The 20,524-nt window shown below is 43.7% G+C and overlaps 1 protein-coding gene across 12 annotated transcripts in view; it reads right to left on the bottom strand.

Annotated features, from left to right (window-relative positions):
* SPRED2 (sprouty related EVH1 domain containing 2) overlaps nucleotides 1-20,524 on the bottom strand; it is a 127,414-nt gene that overhangs the window by 54,123 nt on the left and 52,767 nt on the right. The window contains exon 1 of one of the 12 annotated variants that reach the window (XM_086326311.1): nucleotides 7,045-7,188. The exons of the other annotated variants lie outside the window; for them this stretch is intronic. Within the exon in view, the coding sequence (XP_086182437.1) occupies nucleotides 7,045-7,061 (17 nt within the window). The 5' untranslated portion in view covers nucleotides 7,062-7,188. Of the gene's footprint in view, nucleotides 1-7,044; nucleotides 7,189-20,524 lie in introns of those variants that run through there. 12 annotated transcript variants of the gene reach the window in all.

Genomic DNA, 20,524 nt, shown 5'->3' with positions numbered 1-20,524 from the left:
CCTGCCATAAAAAGAATTGGGAGGTAAGGAGAATGTGTAGGCCAACTACCTACCAAGATGGTCCACAGTTTAACACCATCTCCTTAAAATACGGTTTCATTTGTAGGAGAGTATTCTAGTTTGAATTCAGAAAGAACTTCCAAGAAACACTAGGGCTAATGAGGAAGACTGACAGCCATTTGATTGTAAGACTTAGGATCTTCACAGAAAATGAGAGCTTTGGAGGCTAATAAGCTGCTGAACTTGGACTTTCTTCCTGGCTATCACCAACACACTTACTCCAGGGAGCCCAACCAAGCTCTTGGTCACGCATTCAGCAGTACCTAAAAACTACTGCCCAAGGCAAGTCAACCCAGCAGCCAGGGCCAACTTCTCCCAGCAGAGAGCTTTACAGGTAAGGTGGCAGTCTGGGTGGCCCAACAGATGCAATCACAACACCATGAAGCCATGCTGCAGGCTGTCGTCTAGTATCAGGAGAGAGGATGAAAGGGCTCCTGTCCTAACGTCTCATCAAGAAGAACTACCCAGAGTCCAGCTCATTCACCAGCGTGTTTCAGCCACCGCCCAGGACTAAGCTCATCCCTAGGGATGTCATGATCCCTGACGGAAGCATAAATACCCCATCTGGGACTGAAAACTGCTCCATATCAAGCCATTTCCCACAGTGAGAAACTCAGGATATGGGAGCTCTTGAGCAAACTGAAAAGGGTGATTGGACATGATGATACCTTTTCTTGTGCTTGTACACAAGGAATTAGCCCTCACATTTATTGAAAGTCAAATCCTATTTCAAAGGGCAATTAATTTCACATCCATGTTCACTGAAGCATTATTCACAATAGCCAAGAGGTGGGAACTACCTCAATGTTTATCAGGGGATAATGGGTAAAGAAAACACATTCAGCAGAATATTTTTCAGCTTTAAAAAGGGAAGAAATCCCATCATATGTTACAACATGGATGAACTCTGAGGATATTATGCTAAGTGAAATAAGTCAGTTACAAAGAGACAAATACTGCATGATTCCACTTTTAAACTCCAGTAAAGTAGTGAAACTCAGAGAAACAGAAAACAGAATGGAGGCTGTGAAGAGCTGGGGTAGGGGGATATGGGAGTTGTTTAATGGTTACAGTTTCAGTGTTTCAAGATGCAAAGGTTTCAGAGATGTGCTGTACAATAATGTACATACAGTAACATGAACACACTGGACACTTAAAAATGGTTTAGATGGTAAATTTTATGTTTTTTTTGCCCCTTCCACACACAGAAAGTCATTTAGCTTGAGAAATAAAAAGGGGGCTCTTGAAGTAGGTATACTCAAAAATGACCTGAAATTCATAAATTTGGGGTTTTGGCTAAAGAACATTTCTGTTGTCCTCACATTACCACTGTTTAAAAAACCCCTACAAACTCTCTCCTAATTATGAAAGTAGTATATATCCGTTGTGCAAACTACACATATTATAAGCATGCTTTTAATCTAAGAAATATTCTTCTGTACCATGAGGAGAGATTAACAAAGGGTCAGACCTTCTCATGGTAACTATCAAAGGGAGATCTTGTGTTTCAAATATGAATTTAAGTGTTGCATACCCTTTTGTTCCTTGGGATACAAGGCAAATTGCATACATGAAAAACACAAACATTTCCTTCGTAATTGGCTTCCCTGAGTCAAAAAATAGCTTTTCTTTCAAAATCCTCTCAAAGAAGAACGGAAGTTAAGCATAGCAGGCTTTCCCCTAGTTGGTAACTCTTAATGAATTCCCCTAATCCTTGGCCAATTATGTTCTAATAGAAAGCTTGTCGTGTTTACCAAATGAGCGACAGAATCCCTAAAAACTATTTCTTATGATGAGTACCTTTTTATTTCTTCTATTCCAACCTCAGTTTTTCAAATTATTTAAAACCTACATACACACGCACAGATGCATTTTTAACGATTCCATTTCTTTAACATGGGGGCTAGTGATGTTTTTTTAAATATTTTTCAAAGCAGAAAGAGGGGCTGTTTTATTTTTCTTTGGAATGAGCTCCTGCCAGATTTTGCACACTGCAGTTCTTTGGCAATGTGATGAGAACACATGCCCACCCACAGACACTAATTTTGCTCCTCACCCTTCCCAAGCAGCCTCTATGACACATGCTGTCTGCGCTCCATTTGATGGAATTCAAGAGGCCCAGTCAAACAGCAGGCCCTGTGGGGCCAGAGCAATGGCAGGCACCCCATCTCTTCCACGGGATGGGCACAAGGAATGAGTGTTTAAAAGAAAGACACAAAACAGCCAAATCCAACTTGGACATCTCCAATCTGAGTATCTTTACAATTCTATGAATTAACACTAAAAATGAACAGTCATCTTTGGGGCTGAAATCTGGAAAGAGAGAGTATCTTGCTGTGGTTCTCTGCAAAGAGCTCTGTGAAGATAATGCAGAGAACTCCCCGGGCTTCGCTCAGAATGTGCATAAGGAAGGCAGCCTGTCCTGCGGGCCAGGAGCTTTCTCTGAGGGCTGAAGTGCCATCCAGGTGCCAAGGCATGTGCTTGCTCTTTGGTGATCATTAGCCATGAAGAAATGCTGGAGGATTTCCCTGGCAGTTCAGTAGTTAAGACTCTGTGCCGCCAATGCAGGGGGCATGGGTTTGATCCCTGGTTGGGGAACTAAGACCCCCATCTGCTGCATGGTGTGGCCAAACAACACAAATATTAAAAAAAAAAAAATTAATTAAAAAAAAAAATTCTGGTGATTTAGAATCCAATTACGAATGGGCATAGCTTCTGTAACTGTCCCTTCTCTATCCTAAGTCAATCTGGGCATAGATGACAAGGCAAACAGGCTATCAGCAAACTTATACCTGGAAGAATGCTCAGGATTATTAAGAGTCCATGCTGGTCTGATAAGAGTGGTCATCCACCCCATTCACATGTCCTTAAGAGCAGGGTTGATGCCATAAGCCTGTTCTGTATTTGTCTCTGGCTTTTCTGAGCCACACAGAAAAGTTGGTATTTCCAGATAAACGATACAAGATTTATCTACAAGTGCTAGTAATCCCAGAGAAGGCGATGGCACCCCACTTCAGTACTCTTGCCTGGAAAATCCCATGGACAGAAGAGCCTAGTAGGCTGCAGTCCATGGGTTCGCAAAGAGTCAGACACGACTGAGCGACTTCACTTTCACTTTTCACTTTCATGCATTGGAGAAGGAAACGGCAACCCACTCCAGTGTTCCTGCCTGGAGAATCCCAGAGACGGGGAAGCCTGGTGGGCTGCCGTCTATGGGGTCGCACAGAGTTGGACATGACTGAAGCGACTTAGCACCAGCAGCAGCAGCTAGTAATCCCACCCACTGTGAGGGCAGAGTGGCCATAAACCCCGGATGTGGGGAGGACAGTGTAACAGCAGAACAGTGAGCAAAGGACAACAGGAAATGGACAACAGGCAGATCCAGCCTTCCCCTGGGGCCACAGTTATAACCCGACATCCATAAATCATTCACCAAGCACCGCAAGAGCAGACTGTAGGCTCACTAAACAAGTCTTTCTAAATACAAATAAGGATTTTAATTTGATAGATAATCTATAGTATTTTTAAATGGTTACTGAGCTCATTATAGCTTTGAGTCATTAGAATATAATTTTAATAGATGCTCCATCTAGTCAAGGCTATGGTTTTTCCAGAGGTCATGTATGGATGTGAGAGTTGGACTGTGAAGAAAGCTCAGCGCCGAAGGATTGATGCTTTTGAACTGTGGTGTTGGAGAAGACTCTTGAGAGTCCCTTGGACTGCAAGGAGATCCAACCAGTCCATTCTGAAGGAGATCAGCCCTGGAATTTCTTTGGAAGGAATGATGCTAAGGCTGAAACTCCAGTACTTTGGCCACCTCATGTGAAGAGTTGACTCATTGGAAAAGACTCTGATGCTGGAAGGGATTGGGGGGCAGGAGGAAAAGGGGCCAACAGAGGACAAGATGGCTGGATGACATCACTGACTCGATGGACCTGAGTCTGAGTGAACTCCGGGAGTTGGTGATGGACAGGGAGGCCTGGCGTGCTGCGATTCAGGGGGTTGCAAAGAGTCGGACACGGCTGAACGACTGAACTGAACTGAACTGAAAAAGGGGAGGGGTTTTTAAAACTCAAAGATTGGGAAAGATTGCCCCTGCTGTTTACTAATCAGTGTCACTTGAACATCCATGATACTATAAACTTTGAGAATTCACTTTCCTTGACTGCCACTCCCCTCAAGGAAGAAGGGGGAAAAAAATTCTTTGTCCAAGGCTACCGATCTACTTGGCTCAGAAAACACAGCCACCAAAACTATCAAATGAATTTTTCAGTAGGGCAGTTCTTTCTCTGATATGAGAGCCATCCAAGAAAAGATAGATTCATAAGAATCAGAAGGGAAGAGCTAAAAGTTGCTTCTATACAGAACAATTAGTGGCTCTGGAATATGGACTCTTAATAAGCCCAGGAGGAAACTGTTGCCTGTAATGACGGATCTCCACTGAAGAGGGAATGAAAGCAAGGATGGGGCTGGGCCCAGATCACAGCCTTTTAAAATTTAACATCACCCAGCACAGAGCTCCGAACAAGGGCGGCATCTCATTCAATATCTATTAATCGCTTCCACGTTGAATGATGGGAGACCCTAGGTACCAACTGTGCTCTGTATCCCCCCTCCCTCAAAAGGGAGAGAAGGCATCTGAAAACCAGGTGGCCACTTTGAACTGTGGCTCATGGGGCTTAACATCCCAGGGGCTCCCAAGAGCTGCCAGAACCTGTAGCGATGACTATCACCACGGATGGTAGAGATCAATATGCCATGAGGGTAAAAAGTAACTGACGTCAAAAGAAGTCTACGCTGCCTTGAAATAACATGGACAAGACCTGAGTTAGTCTCAACTGCACCAGTCACAGGAGAACAAGACCTTTTCACAGACATAGAAAAACACTAATAAATCAAGAACTGTAAATGTTTTCATACAGTTGCCTGAAATACTTTCTGTAGGCCTCAAGGGGGGAAAAAGAAAAAAGATATCAAAGTCTAAGATTTTAGCAAAATCAGGACAAATTAGCTAATCTCCCCTTAATTCACATTAAGTCACATTATTTTTCTGAAGACTTTTGATAAAATGAGCTCTGGGCTGAGTGTAGCATCCCACCAAGGCTTGGAGAGACAACCCTGCTCACTATTAAATGGCAAAACTCAGGCTTCAGCTCAAGCTACATTTTTAAAGAAGAGTTTCTTCCATAACTTAAAAAAAAAAAGTTAATGAGAAGGAATGAAAAGGACTCTCACTTTGAATCTGAAGTATTTTTTAATATCACCAAGTGCTATTATTAAATATTCACTATATATGCATGTGTAGACATACACATAAAAATAAGCAGTACAGATGTGGGCAGGAAAATTCTTAGCAAAACCCCCACATATTTCAAATACTGTTCTTCCTCATTATTGTCCTCACCATAATTAGCATGTTACAGCCTGACAGGTGGCTTTCATTTATAGAAGACAAATTTAATAAAATTTGGAGATGGTCCTGTCTCCAGAAACAAACTGGCCATTCTAAAAAAAGTGTACCCCTTAATCTACAAAGGGCTTCCCTGGTGGCTCAGTGGTAAAGAATACCCCTACCAATGAAGGAGACACAGGTTCGATCCTTAGATTGGGAAGATCCCCTAGAGAAGGAAATGTCAACCCACTCCAATATTCTTGCCTGGAGAATTTCATGGACAGAGGAGCCTGGCAGGCTACAGTTCATGGGGTCGAAAAGAGTTGGACACAACAGAATGACTAAACAACAACTAATCTATAAAACAAACAGAAACACACGGAGCAGACCCATTTCGTGCTGGTTCACCTTATCATCCCAATTTCTGAGTGTATTAAGATAAGTAAATCTAATACATTTACTGACAGTTTAAAGTACACATACCTCAAGGAAAACAAGTCATTATTACAAGCTTTACAAGAAAGGGGAAGAGAAAAAAAGACTGCCTTTTTTTCCAGCTTGATAACCCCAGATCTGTTTAACACTCTCCAAGTGATAACAGAATTTACCACCACAGACAGGGCTGCTCTACAAATACTAAATCTTAGGCAAATTTGTGGGCAGTTGTGTTTCGGGTCCTGACCCAGTCATTCTGGACAGACAGACCAGAAAAGTATAAATAGTACTGCTATAAACTAACCATAGCATCTGTCCCCAACAAGTAGGATACAAAAAGTATTTTTATAAAATATGAGGAGACGCTGAATGGACTGTCAACACAGATAGGAATGTTTAATACACTCAAATAAACAAGATATGTGCCTTAACTAGCCAGGCATTGTTTAAATTTAGTGAGTGAAGAGAGGGTCAGACAGGCGACACAGCCTCCCAATTATGCAGAACAATCCTTCAGATCATGTGAAAGCTATAATTAAATGTTGGTACCAATCTCCTCCACTCTTTCTCCCACCTAGAAGTTAATGCATGAATTCAGTATGAGCAAATTTTAATTTGCAAAAAAAGAATTCACTTAGTAGAGGAATCAAGCTTTCTGGCACTAAGTCATCCATCTTGGAGGAGAAGAAAAAGCACAATATTAAAAACAAAAATCCAACACAATAAATACAATAGTTTTATCATTAGACTACCTCCTTAGTGCATCTTCTCTTTATTCTTCTGTGTGTTTGTTTTAAGCTACCCTACTCCCAGCCTTAAAAGGTATATACCACCTCTGCTGTTTCCTAGGCAGTATCATTTAAGGCTTACTAAAAGGTTTGGGTTAACACCATTTCTATCTGAACATGCAAGGAGAAATTTGTTTCCAGAAAGGGAGATGAGTGGATAAGAGATCTGTGTCGATTAAAAGAACAGTGGTTACCTGTCTGTCCTTGCACGTGGGCACGCACACACAAACACACACACACACACACTTTAGTTACTTAAAATCAGAATAATTCCCCCTCCCTTAAAAAATGTTAAAAGCAGACGCCAGGAAGGTTAGGCAGAGGAGAAACCACAAGAAAATAAAGTTCATGTAAACAGTAAGCACATACCTGGCGGGTGATGCCATTTCCTCTACATTGTAGAGTCCAAGTGCTGGATATTAGCATTATTGCTACTACAGTGCTTCCGATAAAAATGGATCAGCTCTTGTGGACCTGAGAACCAGCTGGCTGCTTGAGAAGTGGTTTCCCCCATATATGATTCAGTCTCCTTGACAAATACACTGCATCGCACTGGATGAGTCATCCGAGGGTTAGTCCGCATTTTATAGGCCTGTTGTGTCATTACTCACATTCAACATCCTGCTTCTCAAAAGTGGAAGCTGGAAGCCTGACAGCTGACAGATGCTTTTTCCAATTAAAATATTGTTTAAAAAAAACATTCCTGTAAGTTACGACGATCAATCATGGATGATACTGTGAAATGACCAGGGGAGTAACTGGCAGAGCTCAATGCCCAAGACTACAGTCTAGAGAACCACAGTATACGTTGTTTACCTGCCCCATCCCCGAATAATTTTGTTCAGGACTGAGAACAAAGACCCCTCCCCTCCTCTTTTAAGTTGTCAGTGAAATTAGCACAGGCATTTTGGTTCTTATGTTGTATGGTTACCAAGTTGCAGGAGCTTTGTGGAAAAAAAAAAAAAAAAAGATACATGTCAAAATTTTGTCCCTGGGATAATGCTGTTAGGTGGGTAGTGGCACTGTGTTTACAAAATGTCTAAAGAAAAAGTATGCTTGGGATGAAATGCTATAATATCTGAGACTCGTTATGAAATATTTTTGGCCCCCAAAAAGGGAAGTTTAAAGAAATGTGACAAAATCTTGATTACTGTTGCATCTGTTTCGTGAGTATATGGGAATTGTCTCCATTATTCTCTCTTCTTTTGAGTACCTTTGACACTTTGCATAACAAAATGTTTTCAAAAACTAAAAAAGAAATTCAGTTCCCGTGGTCTAACAGTACTGACATTTTTCTAGTTAGTATGAACTCACCATACATGTCAATGGGGGCATCATATGTGGCCCGGTGGGTGTGGGGGCTCCCAGCTGGAAGGCATGATACACGTGTCCTGAGGCCACTGTGAGGGCTGCTCCCATGCCCTGAACCAATGCCTGGTGTCTTCACCTCCCAAGCCTGTCTGGTGGCTGTTCCTCACGCCTTCTTTGAGGATATAAGCCCCAGCTTCGTTGTGAGCTCAATGTTGACATTACGAGGGAGAGGTGACCTGCCAGCTTCCTTATATGGTTTTGGAAAGTCTCCAGTTGAGGTTATATAAGTCTGATTTGAGTCCTCTCACACCAACCAGGTGGCACAACGTTTGCACAACTTACTTTATACTCAAATTGGATTACTTAAACCACCGGAAGGAGGAAGAGAGCTTTGATTTTATGGCCAGGAAAAAACCATATATGGAAGCTCCAATGTATGTTACAGGCAATCACTCTTGAAACTAGATGTTGTTTAAAAAAACATCTGTGTCGCTAGGTACGTTCTCAAAGTGTGACAAGTCATCACAGGACACTGGAAAGACAGAGGTCCTAGGATAGGAAAGGAGGAAGGATCAGGCCGAGGCTCCCACCTCAGTCGATAGCCAACCCAGTCCTCAAGGGACTGGGCCCAAGAGGGCTGCAAACCGGCTGCAAACGGTCATGATGGCCCCCATACCACATCACGTGACCCTCACAAATCCAAATGTTCAGAACCGTGTGGCCCGGAACTGAAGCCTTTCTAGTTTTGAGATTCTTTCCTCAATTAGACTGTAAGCTACAGGCTTATCAAAAGGTCCCCTTGATTAAAAACAACCTTTCACATACTTGCAAAGTAAAACTGACCTTAGCGCAACAGGTAAAAATGGGAGGGGGTGGAATTAACTTCCAGCCTAATCTGAGTTTCCATGAGTAGTGAATAAATAAATCCATAGTTCATTAAAGAACTATACAATTCATATTTCATTAATTAAAAATATAAGAATAATAACAGTAATAATGTAAACACAAAGAATGAGAATATGACAAATACGGTAAAATGTTAACAAACGGAGATTTGGATATAAAGGAGTTCTTCATACTATCCATTTCACACTTAGAGAAAAGTTGCAAGTTTCAAAATAAAGTTAAACACAGAAACACAAGAAAATATATAACCCTTGTTACCAAAAGATGTTTATGGATTTAATAACCACCATAGTTTTGCTGCTGCTCCCCTCCCCTATTAAAAGAAAAAAAAACTTAGACCTAAATGTAAACATTAGGAAGGGTTTCCCTGGTGGCTCAGTGGTAAACAACCTGCCTGTCAAGGCAGAAGATGCAGGTTCAATCCCTGGGTCAGGAAGATCCCCCACAAGAAGGAAATGGCAACTCACTCCAGTATTCTTGCCTGGGAAATTCCATGGACAGAGGAGTGCGGCGGGCTACAGTCCACGGGGCTGCAAAGGGTCGGACACAACTTAGTGACTCCACAACAACAATGAACGTTGGGAAAGCCTCTGAATTAGGACCCTTCACTGGGTCTTCCTTGCAGACAATTTAATAATGGGCTCCAAAACCAAAGTGAAAGCTAAACAACCCCCCCAAGCACACATTTTGGGAAGAAAACATTCTATATCCTCTAGAATATTATTTGCTTGTTTAGTCTTGCACCTCACAAACTGATTTGACTGCAGGAACCCCTCACCCATTTCTATCATTAAGAGTTGAAGAAAGCACTTTGGGAACTACTGCTGTAGATCATGGGTTACAGAATGCTTCCCCACTCCCAATCTTTAAGTCTTCTTCAGAACTTACCTCACTTGTAACAACAAAATAGATGTCCAGACTTGATTTCTGTGCTTTATAATGGAGATTTCTATTTGGCTGACTTCCTGGTGGCTCAGACAGTAAAGAATCTGCCTGCAATGTGGGAGATGCCAGTACAGTCCCTGAGTCGGGAAGATCCCCTGGAGAAGGGAATGGCAACCCACTCTAGTATTCCTGCCTGGAGAGTCCCATGGACAGAGGAGCCTGGTGAGCTACAGTCCATGGGGTTGCAAAGAGTTGTACACGCCTGAGTGACTAACACATACACACACATGCTGATGATTGCTGGAGGTTTCCCGACCACCCAACGGTGCCCTTGCCACCGTCCATGCCAGTTGAGGACCCTGCACCTGTGCAGGGCAGGCTGATGGCTCACACTGGATGTTGGTGTTTCCGTTAAGAGGGGGCAGTCCCTGGGCAAGAACATCTGAAGGAGCAGCGTGGGCCCAGCTCCACTTCACCTTACTCATTATCAGTACTGGGCCTTGGAATGTGAAAGCCAGCCTGGAAATCTTTGACTTCTTAATCCCCTAGGTCTTCACACATTCATCTCTTAGCACTGATTTTGGGGTGTTAAGAAGCAGAACTCGCTGGGAAGAACATTTTAATTCTTGCAATATATTAAATTATATAAGAGTTGTAGCAATTATCTGATGTATGTATGGGGGGGTGGTGGTGGTAGCTAAAGTACAAATACTGGTTAATGTTAAGATTTAAAAGCATAAAAGTAAATGTGAATGTCAATGATGTAGATACCAAAGACTGTGTGTGTAGTGGTAAAGAACTTGAAAGTGAAAGTGAAAGTCGCTCAGTTGTGTCTGACTCTTTGGGAACCCATGGGCTATGCAGTCCATGGAATTCTCCAGGCCAGAAGAATACGGGAGTGGGTAGCCTTTCCCTTCTCCAGGGGATCTTCCCAACCCAGGGATCAAACCCAGGTCTCCCGCATTGCAGGCGGATTCTTTACCAGCTGAGCCACAAGGGAAGCCCAAGAAAACTTGAGTGGGTAGCCTATCCCTTCTCCAGGGGATCTTCCTGGCCCAGAAATTGAACCAGGATCTCCTGCATTGCAGGTGGATTCTTTACTAACTGAGATATCAGGAAGCTTGAGCCTGGAGTTAAATTATCTTGGTTCAAAATCCTGTATGGCCCTTACTTATGTAACTTCTCTAAGCCTTTTCTTCTTTGTAAAATGGGCATAATACTATTAACAACCTCAGAGAAGCATTCTGAATGGGATAAATGTGATCATACACAGTAAGTACTTAGCATATGGCCCGGCCACTTACAGAGCATTCGTTCATTGATGCAAACAACGATGAGGATGTCTGCAAGTTTTATGAACCTAGACTGTCAGGGGCAGGCACATCGTGGCCAGTCACCACACTGGTCTGGTCACCTATCATCTGTGGCCACTTCAGAGGTATAAATGCAGAGCTGAGTGGTTGTGACAGAAACCATATGGTCCCCAGAGCTGAAAATATTTACTATCCAGACCTTTACAGAGAAGGTTTTTCGACCCCCTGGTGACCACCATTTGGGTGGATAAAGAACCAGGTCTTCTCCCTATAGAAGTTTTGGTCATTGCTCCCTTATTCTGCTTAATATCTCAATTTAGAACCAGATGCAAGAGTATTATTTATGGTAATCTGGTCCACATGAGCCGTGTAGCTCATGCTTTCCTTAAATGTAGAACACTCACCATAGCACTCTGTCTCATGGTGGGTGGGGAAATCTACAGAGCCTGAGGTTGTCTGCTGGTCTTTCCTGCCTCCCCTCCTTCCTGACCTCCCCTATTTCAGAGTCCAGTGACCCCAGCTGATGTGAGTCCACAGCTGTAATTCTCCTCCCCCAAGTCACATCTGTGCATTATGTTGAAACCACATGTGTCCCCAGAGCCTCAGGCAAGAGGTGAAAGATGATCTGGAAGAGGCATTCAGGAAGCTGTGCCAACAGAAATGAAGGGTGCTTTCAAGAGAGCTGGACAGCCATGGGCGGGATTTATATTGCCTGAGGGGCCTTCAGAAATGGGGGGCTGCTCCAACATGGCCGCTGCCCGCAGGAGTCCAGGAAGGAGACTGTGGACCAACCCAGAAAAATGAAGAATACGCCTCAAAGGCAGGTCCCAAGATGTATCACTGCATCCATCGTGCTATTTTCTTTGGCAGGAATGCTTGTTTATTTGGGGAAAATAAACCCACAGCATTAATGGATAACACAGGTGAAGGGACTCTTGGGACTGGTCTCTGGGAGAGGAAATTTGAACAAAAGAAACCATTCACACTGCTTTCAGTTAGTTATCTTATTAAAAAAAAAAAACAAAAAACAAAAAACAGTCGTAGCCAGCTGCTGGGACAGAGACTGTATCTGGGGTGCACTTTAGAGTCTTTCTGGAGGTCACTTGCCTTCCTGGCAAACATCAACATCCCTGTGAGGCCAGTCCAATAGAAAACGGCCTATGTTACATACTAAAGTGAAGGATGACGGCTGGGCCGGGGCTGGTCAAGGAAGAGAAGGGAGGCAGACGGTTTCTGTTGTTACATCTTGAGAGCAGCAGTTCAGAGATGGCACACAGAGCGATGTATATCCCTTGAAGCCAAGTCAGTGTTCAGCTGTGTTCTTTAAAGTGTAACTGTCTAGCACAGGGGTAAAGTAAGACTCTCCAAAGCTCATGGTTAATTTAGGGATGTCTTTGCTAAGAGCCGGAAGATCTGCAATGATTAAACACATATGAGCTATTAACCTAAGTAGATTTTTTTTTTTTAAAGAGACCACATGATGTGAAAACCTTTCAGAGCTGGGCTTATGGATTCAGAAGTGAAGTGAAGTCGCTCAGTCGTGTCCGACTCTTTGCAACCCCATGGACTGTAGCCCACTAGGCTCCTCCGTCCATGGGATTTTCCAGGCATGAATACTGGAGTGGGTTACCATTTCTTTCTCCAGGGGATCTTCCCGACCCAGAGATCGAACCCAGGTCTCCAGCATTGTAGGCAGACGCTTTACCGTCTGAGCTACCAGGGAAGCCCTATGGATTCAGCCAGGTATCTTCAGGGAAAGGCAACAGCAACTCACATTTACCCAGTGCCCATTTGAGGTGGGGTGCTATATGACTATATCAACACAGCTACAATTTTTGTTCCTGGCCTGTGTGGAGAAAAGAGGGATGAGTGACTAGGTCGACTTAGGTTAGATAGTCTGAGTTTTTTCAGAACAAGATGTTCTACAAACAAGACTGATAAAAGAAGAAGGACTCTGAAATACATCAGAAATATGGCAACGTCACCCTGGAAAATTACTAAAGGAGCCATGGACTTGATGAGCAAGGAATACATAAAAGCATTCTGGGTCTGGGTCCATGGTAGGGCCACAGGCCAGGCGTCCATCAGATCATGTTACCTTCCAGACTGGACTAACAGGGCAACAGGACTTGGCCTCAGAGATCTGGGCTGGAGACAGAAGCCACACTTCCAGGGGTGGAACTTTAAGTTCAGGGGATGAAGTCGCCTCAAGATGTAGAAAGACACACATACATACATACATACATACATACATACTCTCTCTCTCTCTCTCAACACACACAGGAGTGCCTAAGGGGTAACTATCTAGTGAACTTGACATCCGCCAGGCTGAACAGTGAGGTAGGTCTATGCTTGAAATCTCTGCTTAGGCTTCCCTGGTGGCTCAGATGTAAAGAATCCACGTACAATGCAAGAGACCTGGGTTCAATCTCTGGGTCAGGAAGATCCCCTGGAGAAGAGAATGGCTACCCACTCCAGTATTCTGGCCTGAAAAATCCCATGGACAGAGAGGCCTGGCGGGCTACAAGTCCATGTGGTCACAAAAAGTCAGATACGACTGAGCAACTAACACTTTTTCACTTCTTCACTTCATGCTTGAAATCTGCTTAACACTTGAGGCTTATTCCTCAAGGTACACTTGTGTCATGAGGATCACAGCACAGACTGAACATACTGGACCCAAATCTCCATCAGTTCAGCTCGGCCCACCCTGCTGTTTTCCTAACTTGCAGCCAGAATTAGATGCGAAGCCGCTCAAACATTGTATAGTTTCAGGGATAGTCTTCAGACTTGAGACTAACCACTCACCCTGATTGCTGCTGGTCACCAAAAAATTATCCAAGACAATGGTAGCCACCTGTTAGTCAGATGGCTCTACAGATATTTGGCTATGGAAACAGAAATCTTTTCTGGGAACTCCTAACAGTAACTTTTTAATCATCCGCCTATGTACATAGCACACATGCATGAAACCCTGCAAATTTATTCTATTGGGAAGCAGTAGCTTGGGCCACAAGTAGGTTCCCTTGTGGCTCAGCTGGTAAAGAATATGCCTGCAATGTGGGAGACCTGGGTTCGATCCCTGGGTTGGGAAGATCCCCTGGAGAAGGGACAGGCTACCCACTCCAGTATTCTGGCCTGGAGAATTCCATGGACTGCATAGTCCATGGGATCGCAAAGAGTCGGACACGACTGAGCGACTTTCACTTCACTTCACAGCTTGGGCCTGACTTTACCATTAGTTGTATGACCTCAGGATGCAGAGAGCCTTCCTTGTGTAGAAAACCCAGGGCTTAAACTACTTTAGTCTCTCAAACTCCCAAGTTGTACAGAGAATGGACTGATAACAAGAAAATTGCCCAGTGATGCAGAGAAGACAGGGGAGTGGAGAGCTGGGCCGTGCCAGAGGATCAAGACTGAGGACCTGGGGGCACAGCTATGTTCCTGACCCTGGATTTCAGAGGCCAGCTTAAACTAACCCACTTGTTTAAAGGATGTGAATCTCATGCCAAAGCTAGAACTGACTTTTCCTTACCAACATTAGTCAACAATAGCAGCTAATGTCAACATTAGCCACGCTTGTGTTATAGGCAGGTGCTGAGCCTTACAATCTCACAGAACTTTTAACCACAGACAGACTGGAGAGGGAACAGCCTAGCATACCTTCTTCTCCATCTTCGTGGCTATCAGTACCACAGTGACAGCATCTCTCTAGGATTTGCATGTTACCTTTGCCATTAGACTTGAGATGCTTAAGTTTTTTTTTTCCTTTTTTTTTTTTAACTTTTGTAGCTCAGCATATGGCAAATGGTAAACCCTTGGCAGATTGAATTTCTTTCATTCATTCAACAGACACATTATCCTTTATTGCTTAATAGAGGGTGGAGATGAAGATAATAGAAAGGGAAGAAATGACAGAAAGGTGGTGACAAACTCTTGAAATGAGTATTTTTTTCTTCATTACAGAAGTATTAGGTTTACTGCAGAGCATTTAGGGAATACGAAGAAAAATATTCACCTGAGTGACATCTCGGTGGTAGAACTTAAGAGCGTTACCTGCGTCTAAAGTTATGTGATGCATGTTTACTAATTTAAAGTATTCTTTGCCACTACCTGAATCCTGTTAATAAATAATTGGGAAATAGTATTTTCCTGTTTTTCTATTTATTCATTTCTGATTTAAAAAACACAAAAGATAATGTGTGCAGGGCTTAGCCAGATTTTTTTTCCCCCGTTTTAGTTCAGCATCTCCAAAGGGCAAGTAAGTAATTTACGGGTTTAGCACCTTATAAGCCTTAGAGGTGCTAGTGCTAAAGGATCTGCCTGCCAATGCTGGAGACATAAGAGATGCGGGTTCAAACCCTGGGTCGGGAAGATCCCCTGGAGGAGGGCATAGCAGCCCACTCCAGTATTCTTGCCTGGAGAATCCTCATGGACAGAGAAGCCTAGCGGGCTACAGTCCAAAGGATCACAGAGTTGAACATGACTGAGCGACTTGGCATGCACACAAGCCTTAGATGTTAACTAAAAACCAGAAGAGCAGTCTAGAATTCTAAAATGAGTCTCAGAGGTATCTACTTCTACACCAACCACATTTGACAGAGGAGGCAACTAAGACCAGTGGCCACGTTTCTTATGCAGATATAGCCGTACCAGCAGGAAAGCAATGGGCCTGAGACCTGTGACACTCAGCCCATCACTCCCTACTGAGAATTACCTACCTGGCTGAACCCCAAACCATCCCTACATTCTGTCACACTGTTAACTTCTGGTTTTTGAAAAGCATCCAGATGATTCCAAAACAAGAAAAGCAGATGACAGTGTCCAGAATATGTCCCTGCACTAGAATCCTCAGGTGGCAGGTTAAGTAAATCACCATCAGGTTAGCTAAAGTCACTCATTATTCTGTAAAGTGCTTCTGATTATTTAAAAACCGGGCCAGTGAACCTGAGTTGGGGCTTGCTGGTCAAGGTACTGCAACTATCAGATAAAGACTACAGATCACTGCCACAGGCACCCACTTCTCGAGGTCTATGTAGGGAAGGCACAGGTGGTGAGCACACAACTTGCTTCAGGTGTCTCCCTTTCCCAGGAACCCCAAGAGTGGTCACGATAAAACCCGCTGGAAGAGGGGAGGAAAGAACTCAAAGAATTTCACCAAAGGACCTTGCTCTGGGTGGAGCTAGTTAAGGTGAAGGTGGCTTCTAGGGAAGTCTCACATATTCACGGTTAACCTTCCAAATTCAACCTGCTCAGCCAGAGAACAGAAGCAAGAGGCTGGGTATATTTAAAGACAGAAGAGGCTCTCCCTCTGGAGGGAACACAGCCCCAGTGTCGGCAGGGATCTGGGGACCCTTCGTCCACGTGTGTCTCCTGGTCCACTGCTTCCCTTGATGTGACTCTGGGATTTAAAGACGCAGTACAGGGACTTCCCTGGTGGTCCAGCAGCTGGGACTCTGCGCTTCCACTGCAGGGGGTACCGGTTCCATTCCTTGTAGGGAAACTAAGATCCCACATGCCATGTGGCATGGCCAAAAAATGAAATAAAAAAATAAAGATGCAGTACACATTCATCTCTCAACATGGACTCTAAATGCTAGCCGACCACCTCATTTCCTGCTCCATCGTAAAAACAGTGGTCCTAAAAACAAACAAACAAACAGACAAAAACACACAAAACAAAGCAGTGGTCCTTCTTCCTAAGGCTGGAGGGAGGAGGCAAAAGATTGCATGCTGGCCTCCTATAGAACTGTCAAGGGTACTTATGACCACGAGTGATTTTCATCATGTGTAAAGCTCAACTCAGAGGAGGAAGAGACCTGTGGGAGAGATAACATGCCCCTGATCGAACCTCAACTTGACCGGCACCCACCCCTAGCACGGTACTCAGTATGGCACTCACCGGAGGAAGAGCAGGGACAGAGGAGGACTTACTCACTCTCTTCACTTGGTTGCCATTTAAAAGGACAGCCTTCAAGTCTTATTAAAACAAGTATCGGATGGCTAAGATGGAACAGTGAGGGGGAATGGACAATGAATGCGGGTCCCACCTATTTTATAAATGAAAAACCAGAAAGTAAGCCCCAAACGCACACACTGGAATAAAATATAAAAGGTATGTTTGTGGCAGAGCCAAGAATAGGTCCTGCGTGTCCTTGAATTTCATCTTTCGGAGTGCTTTTGAACAAGGTTTGTTCCTATGTGTTCTTTGTTTGAAGTCGCCCCAAATATCCTCTCTGCTCCTCTTTCTCCACTCAACAGGGAGAAAACTGTTCCATGGACTTCATTTGTTTGTTTCCTTCGGGCCCTGAGGAATTGTCTCTGCTACGGAGAATGTGCAGGATATGAAGAGCAAGTCTTAACATTAGAACATTCCACATTATGAGGGTGGGACCAGTTCAGCTCAGAGGGATTCTGCTGCCACTGAATAGAAGCTGAAAATAAACACAAACATAGACAACACGGTGCACAGGATGCCAACGTTTGCAAAAGATTACACCCAGAGAGACTAGAACAGGAAGGGAAGCCACGCCCACCCTCCCCAGCTCTACCCACCACGCCTCCTCCTTGGAAGACAGCCGCTAACTGTGCAGGAGGACACAGGCAGCCCACTTTCCCTGTCCCCTACATTTCAACTGTGGATCTTGTCAGCTTGGTTTATGTTTCAGCATGAGGAAGGGGGGATGCCTATGGGCGGCCGAATAGCACCAAATATTTATAATCTACTGCTGAGCAAGGCATCATGGGAAGAACATGGCACACATTCCCTGGGCTGGCCAGAGCTTCACTGGCCGATTTCACAACAGACCTGGCCTGTTTAAGTAAGGGTAATCTGTAAAACAGATTAGCCAGGGCATAGTAAGTAATCAATTTATCTGCACAATGTTAAGTATAGATGTATCTATTCTTTTTGACTTAGTTAACTCTTCTGCTTAGGTAACATATTCATGATTCATAAATCAAACTATAAAATGGTATTCTACCATGACATCCCATCTGTCCTATTCCTTCTTCCACCCAACAAACCTGTAGTAACCACCTTTTAAAAGTTGTGTATCCTTCCAGGGTTTACGCAAATTTATCTTTTCTTACCCTTTCTCACAAAAAAGGTAGCATGTCATTCACATGTTCTGGATTTTGCTTTTTATCCACTGGAGATCTCTCCACATGGAAACAGAGACAACTGATTCATTCCCTTTTTACATTTGAACAATCTCTACTATAAGGATGCACCATGGTTTACTTAACTGGTCCCTTATTAACGAACATTTAGGCTCTTCTGAACCTTTTGCCCTTGAAAACAATCTTGTGATGAACAACTTTATATATCAGAGTTGCCTTTATACATTAAGATGCCTACTTACTGCTCTGTAACTATCTGACCATGGTACAGAGATAGAAAGAAGATCTTACAACTGCAAATCCATCTGAAATCAAGACAAAGCCCCTCTAAAGCAAAAACACACACATTATGGAAGTATATAAAAGGACATTTTGATTTGGTATGATACATATAGACTCCATCCATATTTATAGAAGGAGTGAGATGGAATTCAATTATTATTTAAAAGCTTGCTCGTTCTACATTCTTTTCCTTCTCCTGCTCACCAACCCCCACCCAAAGCCTCACCATTCATTCATTCTAGGGGCTAACCATTCTAACAGCATTCTATCTCACAGACCCTGTGCCCAAGCAATGACTATGAGGTGTCTGGTGCTACCTGAGAGAGCAGAGAACAACCCTGTCTGTCCCTGGTCATTATCTGAACCCAAACGCAAAGGTCCAGCTGGAGATGCAGGCACAGAGCTATCTGCACCCCTGGGGATGGCTGTAGGCTGCTCCTTGCATCAGAGCCTACATCCCAGGTAAACCCCCCCAAAGTCAACAGCAAACGGGACCCCTCAGCAGAGCCCAGAGAGGGCCCAAGGGGCAGTCTGAGCCCTTTCCAGACACCGCCTCCAGCACAGAAGCAGGAAATTCTAAGCTGTTCATGGAGCTGACTCATAATCCTCTTTTCACAAGCATCCTGAAGGTTCTATTCTAAGTTTACCAAAGGGAACATGCCTTCAGGAAGAAGCAGAGCAGCACAAAAGTGGTTGCGGCTGGGCCCTCAATGAGCATTTCCTCCATGACAGGTCAAGGTCCCACCAGAAGGGCTAAGAAAAGTACCGAAGAGACCAAATGCCATTTACACCTTCTTGCAGAGGTCACACGCATCATTACCTGTGTTTGCACACAGTGATGGCTTAATTACCCCAGGGTTATGGTCAAACATTAAAAATGAATTATGCTTCTTTGGGCCCTAATTGGAACAAACCAAATGTATAAGAGTATTTTTAAAATAAATGGGGAAAAAAAAAACTGAACATGGATTTGCTATTACATGAAATTACATAATTACTGTTAATTTTCTTGGGTGTGACGATAAGTATTATGGTTATATTTTTAGGTCATTATTTCTTAGAGATACATATTGGAAGATTTATGGATGAAATGATGCATGAAATTTGCTTTAAAATACCCCACCCCACCTTATTGCCCGCGCCCCCCCCCGCCCCCAACAAAAGTGTGTGATGAATGACTGCTGAGTCGTGAGTACATGGTGTCCATTATACAGCCTTCTTTATCTTTGAGATAATGTAAATCACTTTATAAGAAAACAGTTGTTATAATAGCTAAATTCCACTGAGACCTCACTACTGATGAGACCAGGCAGCTCAACCCCTAGGGGTGATAGGCTGGTCACCCCTTTTGGGTGACCACACAAAAGCAAGTCAACTCAGTAAATACCCATAACAGAAGAGTCTTTTTCCTGTCAAGTAAGACATGGTTCTCAAACCCGGCTGCACGTTGGGAGTTCTGTGGGTTTTGTCTTTTTCTTGATAATTGTTTGAGGGCATGATATGGTTTGGATTTCTTGATTTTTTTTCAGTTACTTAGGCAATTCTAATGGACAAGCAAAGTTTGAGAATCTTTGCTCCAGAAACCTGACAGAGTGGCTAAGGAAAAAGAAGTAAATGTGAGAGGACGGGACAGCTGGCTGCTCTCTGCTTGAGTCCGCCTGTGACCCCCCCCCACCTTAGTCTACTCAGTTGGCTCTCCAGGGCCCCCAAGTTTGGGGTCCGGGCCAAGCTTCCCTGAATTACTGGTGCAATTAAAGATGACACTAAAGCTATATAGTTAAAAAAACAAAACAAAACAGGGACTTGGCAAATAGATAAAAACCAGAAGCTGGGCCTACTTTAAATCCAGACAAGCAAGGACCTGTTATCTGGCTTGCAGCTCACAGGCAGTGTTCCACTGACTGTACGCCCTCACCCACCCAGCATTAAGGGCCAATGTGTGTCCTGCTGATGCCAGACTGTGTTTGTTACAGAAAAGCTTCTGTGGCTGATTGGTCTTAGGCAGCTTAATGGGTGAGAGCTGCTGGGCG

This window comes from Bos grunniens, chromosome 11 (assembly GCF_055505025.1).
Source record: "Bos grunniens cultivar Pamir isolate PY7600 chromosome 11, Bosgru_T2T1.0, whole genome shotgun sequence".
Classification (NCBI taxonomy): Eukaryota; Metazoa; Chordata; class Mammalia; order Artiodactyla; family Bovidae; genus Bos; species Bos grunniens.
The sequence above is the reverse complement of the archived record's forward strand: the minus strand, read 5'-3'. Positions and strand labels throughout refer to the sequence as shown.